The sequence below is a fragment of the Neophocaena asiaeorientalis genome, unplaced genomic scaffold, assembly GCF_003031525.2.
Source record: "Neophocaena asiaeorientalis asiaeorientalis breed wild unplaced genomic scaffold, Neophocaena_asiaeorientalis_V1.1 scaffold46, whole genome shotgun sequence".
Taxonomy (NCBI): domain Eukaryota; kingdom Metazoa; phylum Chordata; class Mammalia; order Artiodactyla; family Phocoenidae; genus Neophocaena; species Neophocaena asiaeorientalis.
In genome coordinates, this window is record NW_020175393.1 from 11,100,491 (window position 1) to 11,126,537 (window position 26,047).

A 26,047-nucleotide genomic window follows, 5' to 3' on the forward strand; every position below is an offset into this window, starting at 1 on the left:
AGTCCCTCCTCCATCCCATCAGCTGAGTTATTTTCTTAGAATACAAATTTGTTCGTATCAATCCCTTGTTCAAAAACTCTAAAATCGCTCCTTGATGACTGTATCCGTTGTTTAAAAAGAAATTTTCCTAACTAAATCTTACTGAAAACTCAATATTTATCAGAGATAAAAATTGATCTGTACTAATTAGGGAAAACTCTTTATTATTTTGCAGAATACCTGTAAAATAAGTCAGGGTTTCTGCGGAGCACGGTTAGGTAACTGCTGGCCTGTGTCATGAAGGCCATGTGACTCGAAGTCCCTCTCACATTGTCATCAGCCTCCCTTTGATGCTTCACCTCCCCTCAATGGACTCCTCGGTTCCTCACCTTGGCCCAAACAGCCATTCTGCTTTCCTACATTTCCCCCCCACCCCGATTTCATTCCTGCTCTTCTTTCTGCCTGAATTATTTTTTCGCAATTCTCACTCATTTCCCTCACCTCTGTCTCATAAACTCAGTTCAAACGTTAGTGATCTGAGGAAGCTTCCTTGACTTCCTCAGGCAGATCTCGGTCTCCCCTGCGCCAGAGGCACTGTGTCCCGCACCCCCAAAAACACGGCTGTGCATATATACACATCTCCTTCACTAGACTGGAACACCCAGCTACTCATCTCCATATCCCATAGCCCCCTTTCAACAGATTTCTAAAACAACGCTTGGCAATTGTTCATTGAATTAATAAACGGAGATACCAGAGCTATAAGGATCTTAGGCCACATAGGGATGTCACCACTGGTCCTTCCACTTCTAAATCATGTCTACTTCAATCTTACCAATGAGGATTCGGCCACATGGACTGTCATTACCTAGTCCAAACTCAGAAAGCAAGTGCGGTCCTTCGTATGCGAAGGTGCCTCCATCTCTCAGGAAGGCATGTACTTTGAACTGTTTTTCGGCAGCTGCAGGGGACAGACTGACTTGGAGCAGTATAGTCTTGCCTTGCCTCCTTATTCATTTTTTCTCTTAATCATTTGTGAGCTGGTTGTGTGGGTGAAAGATACTGCTGCCACCAAAAACGGAAGTGTAGTTAGTTTACGCACATGAGGATCAATCCCTAATGCTGTCTTCTTTAGACAGTGGCTTCAGAGAAAAGCAGTGTGGAGCCTAGGCTGGTTTTCTTCCTCCTCTCCGCTCCTCTCTTTTTTCTCCTCCTCTCCCCCACCATCCCCTCCCCCCTTTTTTAAACACCGAAAGTTTGCTTCAATGAGCAATGTTGTCAACTATAACTTATTTACTTATTAGGCTCTTACCTAATTAGTCCAGAATATGGGAGTGGGTGTTTTAGGTTAGATCAGGAATGTAGAATTAAAGTGGAGCCAGAAATATAGTCTCTAACTTCTCTCCTGGAAACTATAAAATCTGCACAAGTGTTTGCACTGGAATCGACAGGGACCTGCAGGCCAGGCTGTGAGCTTCAGGAGCCTGAGAGGCAACTCAGATACTCCTTGCTTGGTGTTTCCAGCAGCGGCACAGCTGCCCAACTGTCACCCTGAATGCACCTGGGCAAATTCAAACACTGACACTGGGCTCTGCCCTCGTGACCTCTGCCAACTAATCAGCCAAAATATTTCCAGATCTGGAGAGCCTACTCCACATTTTGGGTATATGCCCAGAACTGCAAATGCACTCCAATCAGGTGGGAGAGCCTATCCAGGTGCCAGGGCAAGAATTAACATCTGACTGACATATGGGCTATGAATTTTCTCTTCTCACAGCTTGGGTCATGCAGAGGCGGTGTGTGGGGGTGGAATATTTGATCTGCACATACATAGCCTAGGGGATTTGGTTTAAATCAAATCATAATTAAAACACCAGTCAGGAAAACAAGGCACAATTATTTTTCCCCGCGTTTTTCTTCCTACCTTGGATACAGCCTTAAATATGTGTTGGGCACAATAACAGCTAGGTATCAGTTTCGTTTTTGGAAGGTGTAAACTTTCCACTTAAAACAATCCACTTATTATGTTGTAGGATTAACTCTGCAACTACGTCAGTAAATTAAATGACAGTTCAATGATTATATTTGTGTGACTAAAGTGTATAACACTATTTAAGAAATCATCAAAAAGTAAATCATCTCCAGTTCAACAGGCTCGCATCGTGGCTGTTTGGAGGGACTTTTTGTCACACTATCAATGAAACAGTACGCAAATGTTTCACTTAAACAAAACATGCTTATGACTGTTAGATGTTTCTGGCAATGGTTAATAAAGAATCTATCCCAATAAAACCACTGTGTTCTTTTCTAATATTCATCTAGTTTAGATATAAAATGTTAATTGAAAATTTTAAACGGTATTTTTGCTAGGTGAACCTGACCAATGTAATGTATTGAGTTTATGTCTAACTCAGTGTTTACAATCTTATTTATAGACTTAAAAGGAAAATTTCTTGCCATTTGCAGAGCATAATTTTTAAGTTAGGAAATATCTCAGCTTAGTTTAGTTCCTCCCAACTAATCTTCTTGCTGCTTTCATGAATTTGTGAGTTAAAAGAGTCCTGTGATTTTTTTTTTTTTTTTAAAGAAAAAACAATTTCCTTTCGGGAGTCACTCAAAATATTTTTCTATTCTATCTTCATTCCCTCAGAAGACTGCAAAAACCTAGAAACCATAATAACACATTCAAATCTCAAGATGTGGTCCTTTTAGAATATTTTGCTCAAGAAGTTTCTCTTAGTTGTCAACTACTCCTTTCCTTGTACTCATGTTCAAATTCCTCTGTTCTCCATGATACAGCCTGCCGTTTACAATGCATAGAGATATGTTACCTTCTTGAACAACTTCAAATTCATGTCCCCCATTAGAGAACACTGATTGTCTCCTTTTCAAATTAGATTCCTGAAAATTCTAGGATTCTCTGCAGGACTTTTAGGGCCTCATAGATGTTTGACGAGAATGTCCATTTCCAATTTTTTGTGCTACTCAAAATAAAGGTTCTGTCATCTTCTGTTTTATATTGAACTTCCTGTAAATGTTTTGTTGTTTAGGAAATTATGTCTTGGAATTCTGGCCTGTTAGTTTTGTTGTTTGGTATTTAAAGCAGCCCAAATAAATCCTCTATGTAAAACTGTGCAAGTGAGTACGTCACCTTAGAGTGTATAGCCCATGCTGAACTGAATGTGAGGTCTTTACTGCTGATATAAAAGTGAAGGCAGAAAAAAGCAAAATGTGTTTGAATAGTCCCTGTTTACTGAAGAGACAAACCAGCTGTTAATAACATCATAATTTTAAAAAATGGAACTGGATAACTCTTTGTAAACAAATTCACTGTCCCAATTTAAGGTGTTGCTGCAGAAAGTTCAAATGACATAAGATCTCTCTCCCCTTCTCCCTGCATTCTGCCTGATGACTAAAAAGCATTAACTAGACAGTTTTACAATGCAACATGATTATGCCAACACAGAATTATGATGCTGTGCTTACAACAGCAGATAAAAGTATCAGTAATGAATTCAGCAAATTTGGATTCCACAGGCAAAGCAAAATAAACATGAACCTGAAACTTTAAACAAGTATTTTTCAGGGAAGGATTTTCAGGTGACTGAGATTTTCTTTATGACATCTTTGAATAGCTTATAGTGTTTTTAAGATACCTTAAAAATATTTCCAGAAAACCATGAAGAGTTATATACTGGATAAGAAATCCATATATTGACTCCCCTTAAACATTATCAGTTTAAAAATGTGAGCACTTGTTAGATACTGTTAGCGAAACGACTTTTGGGCAAAAAATTCTTACTATTTCTCTTTTGAGCCAAGACTATTGGAGGTCTGTGTAGATCGTTATTAATAACTGCTATATCTGTGAATGAAAACTTCTCAAATAAAGAGAAGTGTGTAAATAAAATAAAATATGGAAATAAAGTAGATACTGTGATGAATATAACATTACATCATAACTTTGATTTTCAAACACCTTCACTCTTCGTATTGAATGAGATTTTAAGAGTGGACCTTCTACATTCAGAGTTGCTGGAATATTTGACAAAGAAACCCTTCTCTCATGGAGGTTTAATACCTCTTGCAACACTTGTCTTCTACGCAATGTAGTTTAGGAAATGCTATCTCACATTTTCAGGATAAGACTGCTTAAACAGTTAAGAATAGAGGCCAGTCTGCAAAGACGGAGTTTAATGAGGAGGATTAGTGAGAATTCATTGAAGCCTGTGGTCCCAGTTAACCACAGAGTATTTAGCTCCTGTCCACCGACAGAGCTCTGGTACTTACAATGTAACCTTCAGCTGTTACTTGATTTTTCTCTAAATATCCGTTTTCTCATCTACAAAGTGGGGATAACAACACTCATCTTGCTATGCTATAAGAATAACACAATGCAGGTGAAAAGTTTCTTTAAAAATATTATATAAGCTAGTATTTGATCACCCAACACTTTTCTCGGATTCTAATGATTTTCTCTCCCAAATTCTTCTAACGTTTTTATTACCACATTTCAAACATTCTATCCCTAATTCTAAATTGAACACTGTGTTAGTTGAACCATATAAAATTTCTGATACTCAACTGTTTATGACCTAGGGAAACTGTTATTTTATATAATTTGACAGAATAAGTTTTGTAACTGTAATTTCTGCCCCACCTTATTTTAAAATTAAAAGCAACTAAATTAAAATATTTACATTTTTTTCTAGAGAAGGCTCACTTTTAGGTTATTCTTATATGATAAATATACCACATTAGTTTTCTTCTGAGAACCAGTGGCCCATAACTATGAAAAAGTACTCGGTTCCAACCTATAGTGATAGACTTAGTACTTCCAAAAAATTTATTGAGAAATTCTTACTTCCAGTAATTTACATTTGAAAAGTACTCTAATATTTTGTGACATTTAATTTTCCAGGTAGAACACATAAAATGCAGACAAAATCTAATGCACTCAAGACATAAGAATTATTCATGAATGTGAAATTCTAGATCAAAATAGTCAAAGCAATCTGCTATGCCATTTTTGTTTTCAAAAGTTTAATGTGAGGGATTCTTAAAGGAAATTTTTTATTTTGATCCTTATTTGTCTATTTGAACAATTCTGAAGGACCAATGATATGAGAGCATCCCTAGCACCCCTAATAGACATATATACATCAAGCTAAATGGCCACAGTGGAAGAGCAGTCAGCTGAGAGTCAGGAGGCTGGATTCCAGGGTCAGCCCCGGCATTCACTTACAAGGTGCCACTGGGTACAAGGCAAAGCATCTCTGAGACTGAGTTTAACTGATTTTCTCAAGTCTTAGCCAGTTTTAAAATACTTAGCCAGCTGTCTCACAATTGAATACAGTTGAGTGGATTTTGAAGCCACTCACTTTTAGGGATGCATTTAAGGTACCATTTAGATGAATGACCATGCTTAAGTGAGAAATTTTATTGTTTTGCTATTCTACTTCAATAGAAAGACACCTGATAATATGTAAGCTTGGGGGGGGTGAGATATTTTTCTACTGTGAATATCACTCAGGAGAAACTAGAATGTATTTAGGCATTACACACGGGATTATGTCATCGCATTTGGTGTACACAGTTTGCTTTCTCTGGCTTTCAAAATTATAGACCTGGTTTTCTATCAGCCATTTCCAGCACTTCTCGCTGAGCGCTGGGATTGGGCTTCAGAGTAGGTAACCATGGGCACCACCCACTGCTTGTACACAGCAAGGATCCAGATAAAACACATGTCTGACCATCTTTTTCATGATAGACAACACAGTCCACTGGGTTACTCTTTGGGGGTCTTTTCTCTGAGAGAAAAAACAAAATGCTCTAACTATAAAAGGCTACTTCATTCTCAAAATTTTTAAATGCTTCTTCCTTCTAGACCCACATAATTATAAGACTTTTTTTTAAAAAAAACCATTACCAAAAGCATTTGAATTTTTAGGCTGCAAGAAAATACTCTTCAGTTAAATAATTAAATTCAATTAAAACAATTAAATACCAGTTAACTGTCTGATAGGACAATTCATTTAAAGCTTTCGCTAAACTTTTTTTTTAGGCCCTGAAGCTCTTTTTAATGTAAGTTTTATTCTATCCTTTATTTTTCTATATTTTCTTAATTTTCTAACATCCTAGCATTACTTTCATAATCAGTAAAATGGGGAAATTTTAAAAACTGAGAAAAATGAGGCTAGTAATAATTAACGTTTAAAAAATTATCACCAACTTTGATATACACATCCGTCTCTGAAAACCTTTTTTAGTAACTTACACAAACATATAAATTCATATAAACTGAATGTGACGCAGCTTTATAAATCTGAGGCCGTGCTGTTTGTTCCTTAGATTTCTATTTCACAGGAGCTAGTATGCAAAAATCAAGTGGACACTATGTACACTCAGTTACTGAGACCTTATTTTTTAACATGACAGTGGTGATAAAAAAAATCCATTAAAGTTCCTCAACCACGATTAATTCAAAAAGTGAAAATGAACATTAATTTATTCTCAGGAACAATAATCTTTAAATAGTATTTAAGTTTTAATGGTATAAATTATAAGTCTGTAAAGAAATCACATTATAATTCGAGTTTTAGTTTCTTCTAGCATTACAAAGTGAGGCCTCTGTGTTTGTTTGTATGTCTGTGTGGTTGGTGGTGGGGGGAATGGTTTCTATTTTAGTCCGTTTGTATCCTTATCTGAAACCTTTTAGAAAATATACTACAGCTACTAGTGCTATGATGACTTCCACTATTATTAATATAATACATTAAGAGCTTACCACTCAAGTTCATAGTACTCGTTGGATTCTATCATGAGGTAGGTTCTATTCTACCAGAGAGAGGTTAAGAAACTTCCTTACGCTACTTTGCTAGTAGGTGCAGAGCTGGGATCTGAATCTGGGCAATTTGGCTCTAGAATCAACAGTCTTAATCACCACACAGTATAACCTCACGTAAGGCCAACTACGATGAGTAAAAGGACAAGATAAGATGACAAGCATCAAAATGACTGAGGACACCCCCAGTTTGCATAAGTACTCTAAAGTAATGACTACACATCACAGACTGAAGCGATTTTCAGAATTATTTAGGAAAAAATAAATAATAAGCAAAAGGTAAACTAGTCTCTTTAAATGTTCTTTAGCATGTGTATATGGAGGATCAGGAATACAGGGGTGGGAACAGTTGCAAAAAAATCTAATGAAGAGCTTAATGTCAGGAAAATTACTTTAATCTTCTAGATATGATACTCCCTTCTGATCTTCTGCATAGGATTAAGAATAAATAAGAACACAGAAAAGAAATAAGTCATCAATTAAAACCAACATGCCAAAGACAGCATAGTTATAATTGGTTGAGTGGGGATGGGTAGTTTATAAGTGTCTCCATAGCCCTCAAATGAGTGGCAGGAAACTGATGTTTCCGCCATGAGGCCCCTTCTCTCTCCACTCCAGCAGCTACTCAGTGCAAAGCATTGTTTGTACTCTTTTCTCCCCTCCACCTAATGTGGCTTTAATTATTCCTTTCTTCTATCATTTCAACTAATTCCCAAGGGGAAGAACTCACTTCCAATTCTTTATACAATGAATTGTATTCCTGAATTTGATCATCGAAAGTCATACAGTAGAAGACAGAATGATGCCTCACCAAAAGCAAATTTTTCTTGGCTTATTGATTGAGGTTGGAATTCAGTTGCCATGTAACCTACTGGTTCAGTCATTTTAATTCTCCAAATCAATTTCAAATTATTGGGAATTAGCTATATATCAATCAAGTTACAGATATTCTAAATTAGACATCTCATTTATATATACATTAGACAAGCACTTGAGATTTAGAATGAAATGCTGCAAAGACAAAATCTCTGTTTCAAAAATGTAAACTAGTTGTTCATGGTCATTTTAGTTTACAAAGGAAATTTTATACTGGAGGTAAGTTAGCTCAGCCTTTCTGTATAAAAATTCAGTCTCAGTCTATGATTGCTATAGACACAGCCCACATGCCTCCTCTCAGGAGCCGCAGCTCAAAGCCTAGGAAGCAAAGTGTCCCCAGTGCAGCATAAAGTATCGTCTCAGGGAGTGGGTACCAGGGAACTCAGCATCAGCATCTCCCCAGCATCAGGAGCACCTCCTTTTAGCACTGAAGGTAGGAGGGATCCAGGACAGGTGTTCACACTGTTAACATACACAGTCTGCAAATCTATTCTACTTTAAAGAGAATTTAAAAGGCAGATTTAAGTATTGTAATATATACCAAGAAACTGTGTCTGCCTCATCCTACTACTCATGACATAAAATGGAATAGGTATATTCGGCCCTGTAGGCTGGGCATATTCTTATAACTCCAGGTAACGGAGTAGACCTTTCAAGGTGGGTCCTTTCCGAGGAGTGATGAAAACTCAGTGTCCTTCTGTGGTGGAGTTCTTTCTCATCTGCTGTTGATTTTGCTCGTCTGCTCTGGTAGCAGCTAAGTGAACCTTCAAGACCATGGCTTATTTGTTCTGTTTGCCAGATCTGTTTAAACTAAGCATTTTAAAATTGCATAATTAGTTTTAAAAACCATATTGGTTATATGTTTGTTAGACAAAAATTAGCTTAAACTGTATCCGAATATATATATTCTGAATATTTCAAGTATATTTCCTGACCATATACTACAATCTTAGATTATAAAAGCAATAATACATGAGTAATAGAGCATCAGGTTAGACATGGAAGAATGAATACACATGTACATGTACACACACACACACACACACACACACACGTCATCAACCAAGATGGTTCTCAAGTGATCTGTCCAGTCTTTTTAAAAATAAAAGAACTTGACCACTGCCACCACTTCCTTTTGAGGAAACATCACAGACTTCATGATTAGGAGATTTTCCCCTTACATTAGATATATTTTCCTTTATTTAATTTTATCCATTACTTTTAGTTACCATTTTCGGTTATTTCTCAAAAATCCTGTTTCCCCTTGCTACTCTTTAATTACTTCTAGATATTATCGACTCTGTCTTTTTCTTCTCTCTCTGCTCCGCTGCCTCAGCCTATTAGTCATTATTTGGCTCGTATCTATGGATTTGATATCTTTAATCCTTTGTTATAAATTGGTTCTTTCAACTTCAGTTGGTTCTTAAATTTTTCCAATCATCTCATATTTTTCTAAATTTCATCTCTTTTGGCTTATTGCTTTATATAGCCTCACCTGTCATGCAGGAAAAAATAAAACAAGAGATACTGATTTCATTGTTTTCAATTGTGATAATCTAAAACCATTCATGCAAAAGGATATATTGCTTAATCAGCAACATGATTAATATAAATAAGATAAATCACGTTCTTATAATATATGACAAATTTAAGACATTAATCAGAAGTAAAAATAATTGTCACCATTACAAAAAGCTTCTAGAGACATATATAAAAAGCTTTGACACATTCTTGCTGTCACACGAGAATGCATACAATTAACAATAACAATGAAAACAAAGAATGGTAAGAAGGCATTCTCTTTAACTGAAACATAAGAAAAAAGGAGATGTTATAATTTAGAAGAAATCATAACTCCTATCAACAGATAACAGTAAAATCCACTCTTAGGAAAAAACACGTATTATTTTATGTACATATGTATGTGTAATATTATACATATATATTCTGCTTTAGTATGTTAAAGCAGATGTGAGTCCAAAAAAAAAACCAAACAGGGCTTCCCTGGTAGCGCAGTGGTTGAGAATCCGCCTGCCAACGCAGGGGACACGGGTTTGAGCCCTGGTCCGGGAAGACCCCACATGCCGCGGAGCAACTAAGCCCATGTGCCACAACTACTGAGCCTGCGCTCTAGAGCCCGTGAGCCACAACTAATGAAGCCCGTGTGTCTAGAGCCCGTGCTCCACAACAAGAGAAGCCACCGCAATGAGAAGCCCGCACACCACAACAAAGAGTAGCCCCCGTTCGCTGCAACTAGAGAAAGCCCGTGTGCAGCAACTGAGACCCAATGCAGACAAAAAAATAAAAAAAAAAAACAAAAAAACAAACAAATGGTAAATTCTACTGTTCGTTAGTCATAAATCAAACCTAACTTTCTGAAAATCAAACCAATTCCTTATAAACAGAGAAGGACTTGGAGAAAGTTATACTGACATGAATAAAGTTTTTTTAAAAAAGGGCCACAAGATGAGCACTTAATTAAAACACACACACACACAGACACACGCACATGGACACACACACTTTCTTTAGGCTGTTGAAATATAAAGTCTTTAATTCTCCATTAAAAGAAAAACAAAACAAACCTTGATTATAAGCTTTAAAACCATTTGAAGATGTGGAAGACTGTCTGCCTTTCAGCCTACTTCAAAGCCAGTAAAGAAATCATTTCTTCTTCTTCCAACTCAAAGTATGTTTAGGAGCAGAACATCTGATAGAAGTGGTATTGCCAATCTAACCAATTTTAAAATATAAAGTGTTTCTAGCAATATTTGGATACATATAATTTGACAAAAAAAGTTTTATAAACCTAAGCTTTAAAAAATAGAAAATATAAGCCCCAACAAAAAAAGCATAATTTGTAATTGAAAGAAAATAATATTTTGTAGAAAAAAAGTTGTCCTTCCAAAAAGAGACAAAAATGACTAACTTTTATTTCCCAAGAGAATTATGCCACTTTTATACAACAAAATTACAGTCACCACAAATTGCTTTCAACAATTCCACTGCTGCTTCATTTGACCACTTGAAAATCAAAATTCTTTCAGATTATAAATATAACTTTTTATAACTCTGTTATTACGTACTGTGAATGGGGAAAGGGGGCCAATCTTGTGGCCGTAGCGTCGAACGGCCTCTCTGATGTGGCAGGGCTGGATGGCATCGCTGTGAGCCTCAACACCACAGGCCGCAGTGCTCTGCGACAGAAAAACACATAAATTGTTACTAAATCAAAAACACACAACAGAACTACAGTGTATAAAATATGAAAATAAACTTTCATAAAATGGACGGTTTTTCCCTTAGGATGCACATCATTGCTGCCATATACTACATCTAAAAAAAAATTCCATTAACAAATCAAAGATGACTTTTACATGACCCCTTCCTAGCAGACCAACCAAATGCAATTTTTATGCCCCCAATATTTCACCTAGGCCTACATGTCAAGGTACAGAAGAATACAGCCACTTGCGTGCAGATGAAAAGTGTCATAGGGGCTTGCTGAAAGAACCACAGGAAACTGTTTTTTTAAAAAACATTTAAACATTTATTATTATAAATGTTTCTTGGGAGCCTGTTGGACATATTTCTGAAATAACCTGAGGGTCATCAATTTTAAAATTAAAAATGTAAAATTGCTATATATTTATTTATAATACTGTGGATCATCATAAAAGATCATTTCAACTTGGTTCCTAGTTTTCTAGGTATCCTCCATGCAGAAACAAAATAAAACAAAAACTTTCTATTTTAATCTGTCTCATCTGTAAAAGGCAGGTTTGAAAGTACAAAGAAACACAAGAAACAGAAAGATTATTTGCAATAAGACTATGGATATCAACTCAAGAAATGTGTGTAACATGATTTAAAAAAAATAAAATAGGGGCATTATAGTCTCATGATTCAGTTGTAGGCTCTGGCTTCCCAAATACCTGGGTCCAGATCCCAGCCATATCAGATACCAGTTCTCTCAAGTTATGTAGTATCTCTGCACTTTAGTTTCCTCATCTGTAAACTGGATAATAATTATAATTGCTCTATAGGGTTGCTGTGAAAATTAAATGAGTTGATATGTGTAAACCACTTAGAACGGTGCCTGACACATGTTAGCTATTAACAACATTAGGCTATTATTTACATTAAAAATGGAACCTCCATGTTCTTGAAATGATAAGCTAATTTACTTAAAAGTGCAGTGGATACCAGATGCCAGGTCATCAACATTAAAGAATCAAGAGAAAGAAATAGTAGCCTGTGTGTTACTATAACTCTGGTCTAGAGGTACCACTCTCAGAATTCCTTATAGGAGTATATCTAGTACAACCTCTAGGGATAGCAATTTGGCAAATCTTATCAAAATGAAAAAACACAACCCTTTTTGACCCAATAATTTCACCTCTAAGAATTTATCCTACGGACACATTACACGGTACAAAATAATAGATAGATAGGTAGATATTCACCGCTGTGCTATCTGAATTCATGAAGCAAATGTTCATCAACGAGAGAACAATGAAGTCAATTACGATACATTCATTCAATGCAACAGAAACCAAAGCAACACCAAAAAGAATGAAGCAGTTCCATACATATTCCTATGGAGCTATCTCTAAGATACATTGTTTGAAAAAATACTAGGTGACCAACTGGATAACTATGTTAACCAGCTGTTTTTTAAAGAAAAGCTGAACATTATATGCTCATTTAAGCTTAGAATATTTCCACAAAGGTACCCCAAAAATCAGTAACAGTGCTTATCTCTTGTAGTATAGGTGGGTGTCTGGAGGACATGGGTTAGAGGAAATATTTTTCACTGTATATCCTTCTGTACCTTTTAAATATACTTTTTGTGCTTCTTCTATTATAAACTAGTAAAATAATTGTAAAAATTCCTATGAAGAGCATCAGCTAATTATCCAAGCTGAACCTGAAATAAGACTTAAAATATAAAACAAAACAGATCTTGATTATTTTTATTATTTTAACAAGATTTGAAATAAGCCAGATAGGAATTTACTCTAGGCTATCTTTCTCAATTTCATTCCAACAATACCCTAAATAACATATCAGCTATGCCCACAATAACAAGGATTAAGTTATCTTAACCCCTCACTTTGGCACTCATATAGAAGTGCACACACAGTTTTTTCTTTTTCTCTTTCTTTCTTTTTTTTAAAATTGTGCTTTCCTGATTCTCATCCCAAATACTTTGTTTCAGTTGGAACATATTAGAATAAATGCAATTATCAGGTACACAGTAAGGCTAAAGACTCTTCTGTTAAGCCCACTTGGCTCCAAGATGTGAATATGACTAATACAGACTCATTATCTGCTAGGGATAACAAATACTTGTGAAGTTGGGGCATTCTACTCATTTGTGGAAATGAATGCAAATAATTAGCTGGATTTGGAATCTAAAGTTAAGTTTTCCAGTGGAAACACAAAAGGGGGACATCAAGAGGGTCAATAACCTGCAGACTAGGTGGGTGGAGAGTCCTTCCAGCACATTCTTCTGTGGAAGCTCCTTTCTGCTTGAAAATTGGATTTATTTTTCATTTCTTTTCTCCATGGCCAATGGAGAGTCTACTCTTCCTCTACTTTCCCCAATAAATTTGGTTCTGGTATAGAACATTTTGGTCAAAATCTCTCAGAACCTCTGGCATGGCGATCCAATGGGACTTGAGAACACTGAAGCAGGAAGCATAAGTTAGAAACTACTTGTGGTTGCTATTTGTAAGATGTGGTAACACGTAAGCCAGGCCTGTTTGAATCATGTTATAGCTGCTAAAAAGAAGCTAACCTACATAAAAATAAAAAGATTCACTTTTGTGAAAAATGTCATTAAAATTTCTATCTTGCCAGTTTCAGGTTTACCTGCTATAATTAAGCAACTGCAAACATCAGCATAAGTTACTATGTGCACTTCTACACTTTCCTGATTTGCCTATTGAGTTCTTCGGAAGGAAATCTTTAAATCTGAAATGTTGTATTCGCGGTATGGTTTCTACCGCAATAAGTATCTTCTCATTTCTGTAAATATCTAGTCCCTCACCAAGGTACTCGAAATCTGTTTAAATTCAAAATTCATATTAAGTTTAGAATTTTTACTTCAGCAGTGACTTCATAAATCTTGTAATAGTCTTCAAAATTGTTACAGGATTAGCGTTAAATTTGTGTATTTGCTACCTAATATAAAAATATTATATGTTATAAATACATATAAAGAATATTATATTTATGTACCAATTCAGCTTTCTCATTCTGCTTGTGCCCACATTATAGAATATTCTTTAAGTTTTCAAAAATGAAACCCACATGTTTGATAAAATACTGAGTGCTGTTGTCTATAGTGTGTTTGTCAAAATCTCTGTGGGGACTAAACTCTTTATTTCCTAAAGTCAAGTACAAGTACAAGGTGCTTCATAAAGTTCTTCATATGTCAGGTACTCTTCCTCTTGGCTGCATTCATACTCCATTCTTGTATTCTTCCATTTCATTTTTATTTATGTCTTTTTATTCAGAAACTGTTGCTGGGTATTGGAAGCTGAAGTATCATATAGAGTCCTCCATGCTTCCCACATTTGAGTATTGTCCCTCTGCTTGTACTTGCTGGCTTGTATTGAATAAAATTCCCCAACAGCTTGAACTCTCAACTGTGGTACAAGAAGTTACATTGAAACTTTGGTTGCCCCAGGATGTCTTACAAAAGTCTGTACCTCTCCTGACTCTTTTCTTCTGGACTTAAGAGTTGTTGGGAAGAAACAGCTTTTAAAGAAATTTTATCCTTTCTCAGCCTTCCCCTTGCCGGTAATCTAATATTTAAGAAGGACCTGGAATCTCAGATAATTGCCTCTTATTCTTTTCACATCCATAATGGTGGACTAGATCTTTTGTTAAACTTGAAACATTAGATTTTACAGAGGAGTAATACGTATCTCAGGTTAGAGCAAGTGAAAGGTTAGTAGCACTATTACTGACTTCTGTCACTCACCGACCACATGGGTTGATGTATGACTTCTTTCTCCTCACTCTTGTACATAGAGCTCTCTCAGTGCTTTGTGTCTATAGAGGATTTCTTTTCAGATGAAGTTGGGCCATTCTTTGGCCAAAGGCTATAGTATAATACAGTTAATTTTCTCATTTCAAAACTTAATTGAGATGTTAAATTTGTCGTTCTATATAACTAGGAAGAGATTTTTGTTTTAACTAAGGAAATTAAAACTAAAAAAGGTATTGAAGAGAAGACAAGAAAGAATCACCAAATTCAAGGATTCATAATTATAAAATTTAGAAAAAAACACACTATATTATCTATTCTAAACTTCCCCAACTCCTTCCCTACGTTATAGATGAGAGAGTGAAGATAAGGGACACTCCCATGATTAAAATGATAGTATTAAGATATGGTTATACATCAAATCCCTTGGCTTCTAGTACACATAGCTAGTATATAATAGAGGCTTTATTATTTTACGTAGAATGAACTGTACCATGTTACCAACATAGCTGAGGTTTCCAGTGAGTAAAAATCAAAATATAGCAAGAGCTTGAACGTAGAAAGATGTGGATGAGTAAATAGAGAAAAAATTAATTATTTTATGTATGTATAATAACCAGGTTAATTACAACTTCCTACATACTTTGTAAAGAAAATCCACTGAAGAGGTCTTTTAGGTAACATTTTATTAGCCTAGTTTTATTTATTGAATGAGTTGGAGAGCACTACAGCTGAAAATCTTTAAAACTACTTTATAATATAGAAGTTCCTTATAGTTCAGAGTTTCCCTTTATAAATAATCAGTGAGCTCTGTCATTTTGAAAACAAAAGGGGGAGTTCAGATGTGAGGATGAAATTTAAATCTGCTTACTATCAGTTATAAAATTATATCTTGGCATAGCTCCACTACTAGTAATGGCAAATGGTTCCTATTGTGCCAACGAACTTGTAGATAAAAGTAGAAAGTTTGGACAAATTATAAAAAACAAGTATCTGAAAGCAAAAGAGACCGATCTAACACAGGCAGAAACTGAAAGGTGGCGTACCTATATTTAGAAGAAGGGAATGGCTGTGGGTTGAGTTTTCTGTTTTTACTGTTTTAGCCCAAGGGTAGGCTCCAGTCAGTATAGGGAGGACATGACCTTAGAGGCATGAAGAACTATAGGCCAGCGTTCAGGGCAACCATAGTATGTGTAAAGTGAAAAAGAAAATCCCAAAAAGGACAGAATCAAAGAAGGGAAGTTCCAAATTCAGTGTATAAATTTTACCCAGTCTTTGACTAACCTCTTAACTATTCCTTTGTGGTACCAAATCCAAAAAACCCAGGTAATCAGGTAAAGTTAAGTGAAGTGAAGAGAAAATCTAGCTGCTGAAGAGGAATTTGAGTTTGGACTTTAGAGTTCAATCTAGAAGAGTAAACTGCCTGCTTAACACACATACGCACACACCACCACCACCACCAACTCTCTTCATAGGAATATAACAGAATCTGAAATCGCTACAATATATTACTCACAATGTCCAGGATATAACTTAAAATTACTAGACATGCAACAATACAAGAAACTGTGACGTATACTCAATGGAGACTAAAATAATCCAGGTATTTAATTTATCATACAAGGATTTTAAAGCAGCTATTATGAAATAAAATAAACTTGTAATAAATGATAAAAAATAATAGCACAGGGAGATCAGCTCGGTGCTTTGTGACCACCTGGGGGGGTGGGATAGGGAGGGTGGGAGATGCAAGAGGGAACAGATATGGGAACATATGTATATGTATAACTGATTCAGTTTGTTATAAAGCAGAAACTAACACACCACTGTAAAGCAATTATACCCCAATAAAGATGTTAAAAAAAATAAATAGTAGAAAAATGTAAACTACAAAAAGAAATCAAAAGGAAATTATACAACTATAAAATAAAATATCAGAACTAAGACATTACTGGATGAGTGTTAAGATTGAAGCTGACAGTAGATAGAGTTTGGAACATAAAGGAAGATCAAGAGAAGTTATCCAATCTGAAGAACAGAGAGAAAAGATTGAAAGAGAAATTAAACAGAGCTTCAGGAATATGTGGAACAATATCCGAGTAACTAACGAATATGTACTTGGAGTCTCAGAAGGGGAGAAGAGGGAGCATGAGGCAGACAAAATATCTTAAGAAATAATTGCTGATAATCCCCCCCAAATTTAAAAACATTTCATTTTCAAGAAGCTCAGTGAACCCTAAGCAGAATAAATACAAAAGAAAACCATTTCTATGGATATCATGGCCAAACTGCTGAAAACCAAAAATAAAGATACAATTTTGAAAGCATCCAGAGAAAAGTAACACATTACGTACACAGAAACAAAACTACAAAATCTACTGACGTGATTAAAAGAAAAAGGATGCTAGAAAACAGTGGAATGATATAATTAAAGTACTGAAAATGAAACCGCCAATCCAGAATTCTATAGCCAGGGAAAATATATTCCAGAAATGAAGGAAAAGTAAAGATATTTTCAGAAAAATGAAAATTAAGAGAAACCACTACCAGCCAGCATGTGCTATAACAAGTGCTAAATAAAATTTAGTAGAACAAAAAAGGAAAATAATATCAGAAGGAAAGTCTGATCATCAAAAAGAAATAGAGGGACAGTGGAAACGGTAAATGTTAAAGTCATTTGATTACTTAAGGCAAAAATAGTGTTATGGTTTATAACATGTCAACGTAAGATGTATATCAACTATAGCATAAAGAACAAGACTAAAGTAGATAAACCTATATAAATACAAAACTCTTACATTTCATGTGAGTAAAACAGTACAATAACGACTCTAAGTACATTGAACATTTAAGGGTCTCTATTGTAGTCCTTAGCATAACCACTAAAAAATGATGCAGAGATATCACTAAGAAATCAGTAGATACATTAAAATGGATTTCTAAAGGAGTGTATAATTAAACCCAAAAGAAGATAGGAAAGAAAAACAGAAAAAAAAAATAGAGAAAACAAGTAGCAAAATAGCTGACCTAAATCCAAACCATGTCAATACACACATTAAGCATCACAGATTTAAAGACTAAAATTAAAAGATACAGAAAGAAAGGAAAAAGAAGAACCAACAATTTTTTGTTTACAAGAGATGTACTTTACATATTAAAGATACAGCTTTACTGAAAGGAAATGGAGAGAAAAACATGTATCATTTAAATAGCATAAGAAGGCTGGAATAGCTACATTAATCAGATAAAACAGTTCAAGATGGATAGTATTGCCAGTGATGAAAAGAGAGATTTCATAAAGATAAGTAAATGGAGAGATATGCCATGTTCATGGATTATAAGACTTGGTATTGTGAAGACATTTATATCCTCAAATTGATGTAAGATTTCAATCCAATCCCATTCAAAATCCCACTAGGCTTTTCCTTTTTCTTTCTCTCTTTCCATATATCCCTCTCTTTCTTTCTTTTTCTGGGTAGAAACTAAATTTTAATTCTAAAATTTACATAGAAATGCAAGGATACAACATATCCATATTAAACCTGAAAAAATAAAGTTTGAGGACCTACACTACCTGACTTTGAGACCTCCTATAAGCTACAGTGATCAAGGCAGATGACAATGACAAAAGAACTGACAAGTCAATAAAACAAAATCGAAATCCTAGAAATAAATCGACACAGATAAACGGTCATTTGAATTTCAACAAAGCCACCAAAGCAATCCAATGGGAGAAAAGAGTCTTCAACAAATGGTTCTGCAATAACTAGATATATGTAAAAAAGCGAACATGGCCTCAACTCATAAAAGACACAAAACTTAATCTGACTCGGTTAATGGAACTTAACATAAAAGGTAAAGCTAAAAAGCTTCCAGAAGAAAACACAGGAGAACATCATCATGAATTGGGAGTAGCCAAAGCTTTCTTAGACAGAACACAGAAAACAATAAACAAAAGAAAAAGTTGGATAAATTAGACTTCATTAGAAGTTCAAAACTTCTGCTCAACAAAATACACCATTAAGACAATGAACAGGTGAACTACAAACAGAGAGAAAATATGTGAAAAACACATATTTGACATAGGATTGTTATACAGAATATATAAAGAACTCCTACAAATTGTAACAAGAGACAACCCTACCTCAAGAATGTTGTGTAAAATATTTGAAGAGGCTCCTCCTTGAGGAAGATATATGAATGGCCAATCGGCACATGAAAAAATGCTCAGCATTATCAGTCACCAGGAAAATACAAACTCAAACTAGAGTGAATTATTATTAAATATCCATCAGAATGGTTAAAAGTAAAAACAATGACAACACCAAATGTTGATGAGCACGTGGAGCAACTGAAATTCTCATATATTGCTAAGAAAGTATAAAATGATACAACCATTTGGGAAAAAAATTCTTGCAGTTTCTTTAAAAACTGAACACGTAGCTACTCTATGACCCGGTAATTTCATTCCTAGCTATCTACCGAAGAGAAATGAAAGCATTTGTCCATAAAGACTTGTACAATAATGCTTATAAAAGGTTTATTCATAATACCTCAAAAACTGGAAATAGCCTAGGTGTCCACCAAAAATGAGAATGAGTAAACAGATATATACAAGCAACTTACTCATCAATAAGAAAGAATAAATTATACTTATACTGAAAAACATAAACTTCAAAAATGTCCTGAAAGAAATTTCACACAAAAGAGCATACATACTATATCCTCTTTATATGAGGTTCTAGAATGGAAAAAACTAATGTATGATGAAAAAAAACAGAACAGTGTTTGCCTTTCTGAGGATGGTGACAGGATTGTCTGGAGGAGGTATGAAGGAACTTTCTGAACTGATGGTAATGTTTTTTATCTTGAGAGGGGATTAGAAAACAACAAATTTATACATTTGTCAAAATTCATCAAATGGTATACTTAAGAATTGAGTGGTATACTGAATATAAATGTTACCTTTAAAAGAAAGGAACCATAAACAAATTATACATAATGAAGTGTTTAGGAATGAAAAGTAAGCTGATGTATGCAGCGTACTTTTCAATGTATTAAAAAAAATGAACAGATGGATGGATTAAAGAACAACTGGATGCATATATATAGTAAATGCAAATATAGTAAATATATAGTTAATATATTAAATACAGTAAAATGTTAACTGTAGGCTTCCCTGGTGGCACAGGGATTAAGAATCCGCCTGCCAATGCAGGGGACATGGGTTTGAGCCATGGTCCGGGAAGATCCCACATGCCACGGAGCAACTAAGCCCGTGCGCCACAACTACTGAGCCTGTACTCTAGAGCCTGTGAGCCACAACTACTGGGCCCACGTGCCACAACTACTGAAGCCTGCGCACCTAGAGCCCGTGCTCCGCAATAAGAAGCCCGCGCACCGCAACGAAGAGTAGCCCCCCACTCGCCGCAACTAGAGGAAGCCCGAGTGCAGCAGCGAAGACCCAACACAGCCAAAAGTAAATAAAAAAACAAACAAAACAAAACAAAAACAACACATTGAGATACCACTACTCAAAAAAAAATACCTTAAAAAATGTTAATTGTAGAATCTAGATGGCAGATGTATGGTATTCGCTCTACAATTCTTTTAACTATTTTGTGTTTGAAAATTTTTATATTAGAAAAACTCAATTATCTTGCTATAAACTGGTTGCTTCTAAAAATCAGATTTATGAGAAAAATAGAACACATTTTCCATACTCAACAAGACCTCTCCATTCTGCACCAAAAAAGAAAAAAGAAAGGAAAAAAAAAAGAAAAAGAAAAAATATCACTGACCTTTTTTCTCTTCCTTTGTTTGGTTTTAGCTGAGTCTTGTCCAGCACTCCCATTCCCTAGGGATCCTGATGTGGTTCTCCCTGAGAGCTGTGATCCAGATGATGGAGCGCTCGGTGTAGGAGGAGGTGTGTTCTCAGGAGAGTCTGGGTAGGACCTTAGGCAAGACCCCTGTCCAAAGAGATGTGGCTTTGAAATCAAGCAACCAGAACTTCTACTAACATTTGAGTTTGTTTAACATCTCATGAATTCAGTAATATTTGAAAGTTATAAAAACACAGTTTATTATTACCCAGTCCACAGAAATGATGCCACCATCTTACCCCTAAGGGTCTAAATATATTAATTTTTAACCTGTCTGATCATTTAGATAAAAATCAGGATTCCTCAGATACAGCTTCCAAAATTCCTGCTGATTTTGTCAAATAGAGATATTTTTACTGAGAAGTTTTGTCAGTGTTTCAAACTTACTCAAAAGGAAGTTCTAAACTTTCCCCCCAAACAGGATGCCTTGCAGATATCCTTTGTAACATGGTGACCAGCCTTCGCCTAGTAACTCAAACTCAGTGCTTTAGGGTCACTGTAGATAGATCTCTAGCTCCTCCGACACCTAGTTCCTTCCTTCATTCCGAATATGCCTCCTATCTATCTGCTTTCTTTGGTTATGACTGCAAGTCTGTTCTCTCTTCCATGTGGAAGCACTTCAAATATTGAAGACTGTTTATTTCACAGCCTCTTCTCTTCTATAGGTCAAACACCTCAAGTTCCTTTCACCACTTATTATGAGACATGCTTTCAGGTTCCTCCTCCCGCCCATTACTCTCCTTTAGACATCCTTCACTTTGTCAATATCCATCCTATAGGATGGTGCCTAAACATTGGAACAAAACAAAAAACATTTTCTTTTCAGTAACATCACAATGTTGGCTCCTAAGAAATATATAGGCAAATAAAAGTCTCTAAGTCTTTTTCATGTATGGTATTGTTAATTCTACATCATCCTCATACAATCTGCTGGCCTACAATTCTCTGTAATGTATTTTAAAAATTATGTTAGGCTTGGTAAAATGTTTTGCTGAAATTCAGATATTGTTTTCAATAGCATTTCTTTGATCTTCTTGCCTAGAAACATCAAAGAAGGAATAGACCGAATGTGGCATGAGTTGTTCTTAGAAAAAACAAGGTAACTCCTAGAGATCATTGCTTCCAGTATATGAACCATATATTAGAAAACAAAATCTAGAAAATTAACTCAAATTAAAATTAACCTTGATAATCTGAGAAACCCAAGCTTAACTAGCTCAGTTCCCTATATAGTTAGTATTCAAGAACGATAATTATTAAAATAGAATACACTGTGTGAACTCCATGCCTTGAGTTTCCAATTCCAAGCTACTGTACATAGCACCTCCATCTGGATCTTCTTAAAATATCCTTTTGAATTCATCAACCTTTAGCCAAGAAACTTTCAATTCTTCCTTAATAACTCTAAGCGTCTAAGGCCTTCATTTTCTAATCTAACTCCCCACCACCCCTTCTCAGTGAATTCTTGGCTTGAATATTTTAATCACAGTTTCTTCCCCCCAGCACAATTACACTTATGCTGCCTCTGAGGCCTAGAGTATTTTCCCCACTTTTACCATCTCATAAAAGTCTTATTTTTCCTTCAACACTCAACTTCCTCTCTGAAGTCTTCTTTCATGGTAATTAGGGAGTTGTTTTTAATCTCTGAAATTTCTGTCTACGCCACTCATTTGGAAATTAGTACATACAATCTTGAATTGTTTGTTTGCTCGTTAATTTACTTCCTTGGTTGTTTTACAGAATGTTCTATCTCCCTAAATACAGATATTAGTCTCAGAGCCCCCATTTGTACCTAATTTGGTAAAGTCCTTAAAGCAGGCCCTTGATAGTGGTTGCTGATTTGCAATGCTGATGTGTAAGATTCCTTCTCTAGAGTGGCCATTCTTTTTGTGTCGTGTCAGGTAATAAAGGGCAGAAAGACTTCCAGTCTCTCCGAATGTTCATTCTGACCACCAGTCACGTTGAAGGAGGGGTGTCTGGCAAGTCAGGGAAAAGCTTGAGGCTTGTACTAACATATTTAGCCAGGATACTTCCTGACACTCATGCTCCCACCTCCCAGAGAGCCCAGGAAATTCAGCACACATAAGCCATCTTTCTTAACGGCTGGGTAGCTGGGAATAGCAGCTGTGGTTGCTGAGCAGTTGCCCAGGGCAGCTTGGCCACCCTGGAGAACCGAGAAAGTGGGAGGGACATAAAGAGTTTTCCTAGCCACGTAAGCAATCCCTTGAATGTTAAGGGAAAACTAGGCTTGTTATGTTCACTGTAAATTTCTTCAATTAGAAATGTTACAACAAATTTGTCTGATGTTAATGAAAAGCATACTTATACACATATTCATAAAGTGAACATGTATCAAAGACAGTTTAAAGGGTGTTCTTTGACATCATAATTTGGGTTTGTAACATAAAGAAAACAAATAGTGTTTAATCAACTGGGTAAGCTTTAGGGACTTTTAAAGTATATTCGCTGATAATAATGTATGACCTTTTCCAAGACAAAAATGGATTTTTAATGAGCATAAACATTTTAATTCCTACTTAAGTTCTAAGCCAATCTGGTTCTACAAGGGGCATAAAAAGATGTCAAACTTTTGGCATGTAATAAGATATAGGCATATATCTTTATATATTTTATATGTATCCTAGAGCAGAGATATACCTAAATTTGGAGTTTACTGGGTTCACAGATCCCTTGTATCTGCAGAATGGTTTCAGAAGGTCTCTCAACACCCTGAAATTGTGTACAAAATCTGCAAATGTCTTTATGGAGAAAGGATTTACAGTTTTCTTCAGATTCTTTGAATGGCTTAGCCATTTTCAGGTTATATGTTTCACCCAACTTGATCCAAAGTTCACTTCACAATTATACATGCAGATGTTAACCTAACCTCCTTGCTGCCTTCTCTATGGTCATTAGGTTGAATTATATGAAACTGATGTTTATGTTAGTAAAAACAAAGTCAAATTATTGGCAAATTCATTAAATAGATATTACATTTCTGGTTTTTAGGCACATGCTGCTTAAAGAGAATATTTTTTATGCCCCAAATGACACACAGTTATTACACAAAGTCTTAAAGTTGGCAAGATGACTTACAGGTGGGGATCCCAGCAACATAAAGGGAATCAGAAAGGATGTGATTATCATGTGATAGGGCCAATTGAAACACAAGGATAAATGGAGCCATGCTTCTTTAAATCATGTTTAGAGATAAATCAATAACTGGAAAGTAAAACTATCAATAAATGCCAGGAATTATTATTACACAAATAATAATAATTCTCTCATCTTTGAAGCAAAAGGAAATAACTTTTCTCAATGTCATTCAATTACCTAAACCAGGTGTTTTAGGGCCAGATTGTTAGGGCCTGGTACATAGTACGTATTTGTTTGAATGCTGAATGTATTAAGATTCTTTGACTGAAGGCTATATATTCCTACACAATCTTTTTCTTAGAACTACATGTAAATACCAGACGTGAGAAAAAAATCCACAGATGGGTCAGAGACAGATTTTTTTAATACTTACCTCAGCAGAGCTGTGATACTGAATGAAGGTGGCAGAAATGGCATGGCTGAAGGGGTCTCCTGCCTTGGTTACCATGTCCTGCCTCACAAGAAGAGCCAGATCCACTAACTAGAAGATCAGAGCAATGAAACTAAAGTCACACAAATGGAAATAATCATCAGTGTCACTGAAATGGCAAAGCTAAAAGCAATATATCCCAAACGTTATTGATAATACTGTCTGCCTAAAAATCTGTATTGTGGACATGAACATATGCTTTCATTGGCTGGTAAATGGACCTACCCATGAACATAAATGATATATTCTGACCTCCTAGTGGAGTGGTTCTCAAAGTTTGTAATCACTAGGGAAACATTTTATTTAATTTTTAAAATTAATTAATTAATTTATTTTTGGCTTAGTCAGGTCTTAGTTGCAGCCCGCGGGATCTTTCACTGCGGCGGGGGCTTCTCTCTAGTTGTGGTGCATGGGCTCCAGAGTGCACAGGCTCAGTAGTTGCGGCATGCAGGCTCTCTAGTTGTGGTGCCAGGGCTCTCTAGTTGTGGTGTGTGGGCTCCAGAGCACATGGGCTCTGTAGTTGTGGCACAGGTGCTTAGTTGCCCCGTGGCATGTGGGATCTTAGTTCCCCAACCAGGGATCGAACCTGTGTCCCGTGCACTGGAAGGCAGATTCTAAACCACTGGACCACCAGGGAAAACCTGGGAAACATTTTAAAACACATATTTCTGGGTTCCAAGCTCCAAGATTGCAATTCAGTAGGTCTGCTCTGGGGTGTAGCTGAGAAATTTACATTTTAAACAAGAACCAAGGAGATGCTGATGCTTGTAGTCTAAGACCCATGCTCTGAGAAACTAGAGGGCAGTGATTCCAGACTCAGATTTTGGTAAGCACTCAGTAGCTTGTACATTTCTAGAAAGCTGCTTTTCAAAGCTCAAAAATAATCTCTAAACAAGAGAGATGTGTACTTAGAATTCAGTGTTGAGGAAAAGTATGCAAGTATTCCATTTCTGGTTTGGCTAAAGTTGCAAGAAACAGTCACTTTTAGCCTAACACCCACCGGGGCTGAGGATGCAAAGAAACATAACTGAACTAAATTTTAGAAAATGATGAGATTATCATAGGAGAGAACTCATGGCTGTTCTCATTCCTGGTAGAGCAGCAGGTGGAAGAAGAATTGATGATGGACAGGGATAGGGAGAAAGGAGCTATATATGGACTGATACGACAGATTAGAATTCTTACCTGTGCCACAGTTTCGTACGCTAAATATGCTAAAATTTCCATAGCGACAACATTGGGCTTTATCTCCAAACTGCTGCAGTCCAACCAGTCTCGAAATTTGGAGGCTTTTTTGGCTAGCCATTAGAAAAAAAAGTATAGAAAATTTAGCTTTGGAAGTGTTTTAATACTGCATATTACTATCACAGAATGAAAAACATTTCTATTGAAAATTGCATAGGAAAAACAATGCATATAATATGCGACGTTTTTGAACTTATATTCTAGCCCCCCAAAATCCCTTATACATTTGCGTCTTTAGTATCTCTGCTACATAACACTGTATACTAAACCACTTAATGTTTAGCACTTCTTACAATGTGTCAGAATAAGTTATCATTGGCCATAGCTTATGTTCTAACAGTAGTCAGAGAATTACTTGCTTGATGTAACTTTAATTTATTCTTGTGGAAAGAAAATCCTGCAAGAAAGAACCTGTGATAAAAAAGGAACATATAGGGGCTTCCCTGGTGGCGCAGTGGTTGAGAGTCCGCCTGCCGATGCAGGGGACGCGGGTTCGTGCCCCGGTCTGGGAGGATCCCACATGCCGTGGAGCGGCTGGGCCCGTGAGCCATGGCCGCTGAGCCTGCGCGTCCGGAGCCTGTGCTCCGCAACGGGAGAGGCCGCGACAGTGAGAGGCCCGCGTACAGCAAAAAAAA

General features: G+C 36.0%; 1 protein-coding gene across 3 annotated transcripts in view; it reads right to left on the reverse strand.

Moving 5' to 3' along the window:
- SUPT3H (SPT3 homolog, SAGA and STAGA complex component) overlaps nucleotides 1-26,047 on the reverse strand; it is a 443,936-nt gene that overhangs the window by 93,470 nt on the left and 324,419 nt on the right. For all 3 annotated transcript variants that reach the window (XR_003006039.1, XM_024765889.1, XM_024765890.1), the window contains exons 9-12: nucleotides 25,353-25,465; nucleotides 24,111-24,218; nucleotides 20,501-20,668; nucleotides 10,786-10,896 (exon numbers count right to left, since the gene is read on the reverse strand). Coding sequence is in view for 2 of the 3 variants with exons in the window: in XM_024765889.1 (XP_024621657.1) it covers nucleotides 10,786-10,896; nucleotides 20,501-20,668; nucleotides 24,111-24,218; nucleotides 25,353-25,465 (500 nt within the window). In the remaining variant the exon portion in view is untranslated. The remainder of the gene's footprint in view (nucleotides 1-10,785; nucleotides 10,897-20,500; nucleotides 20,669-24,110; nucleotides 24,219-25,352; nucleotides 25,466-26,047) is intronic.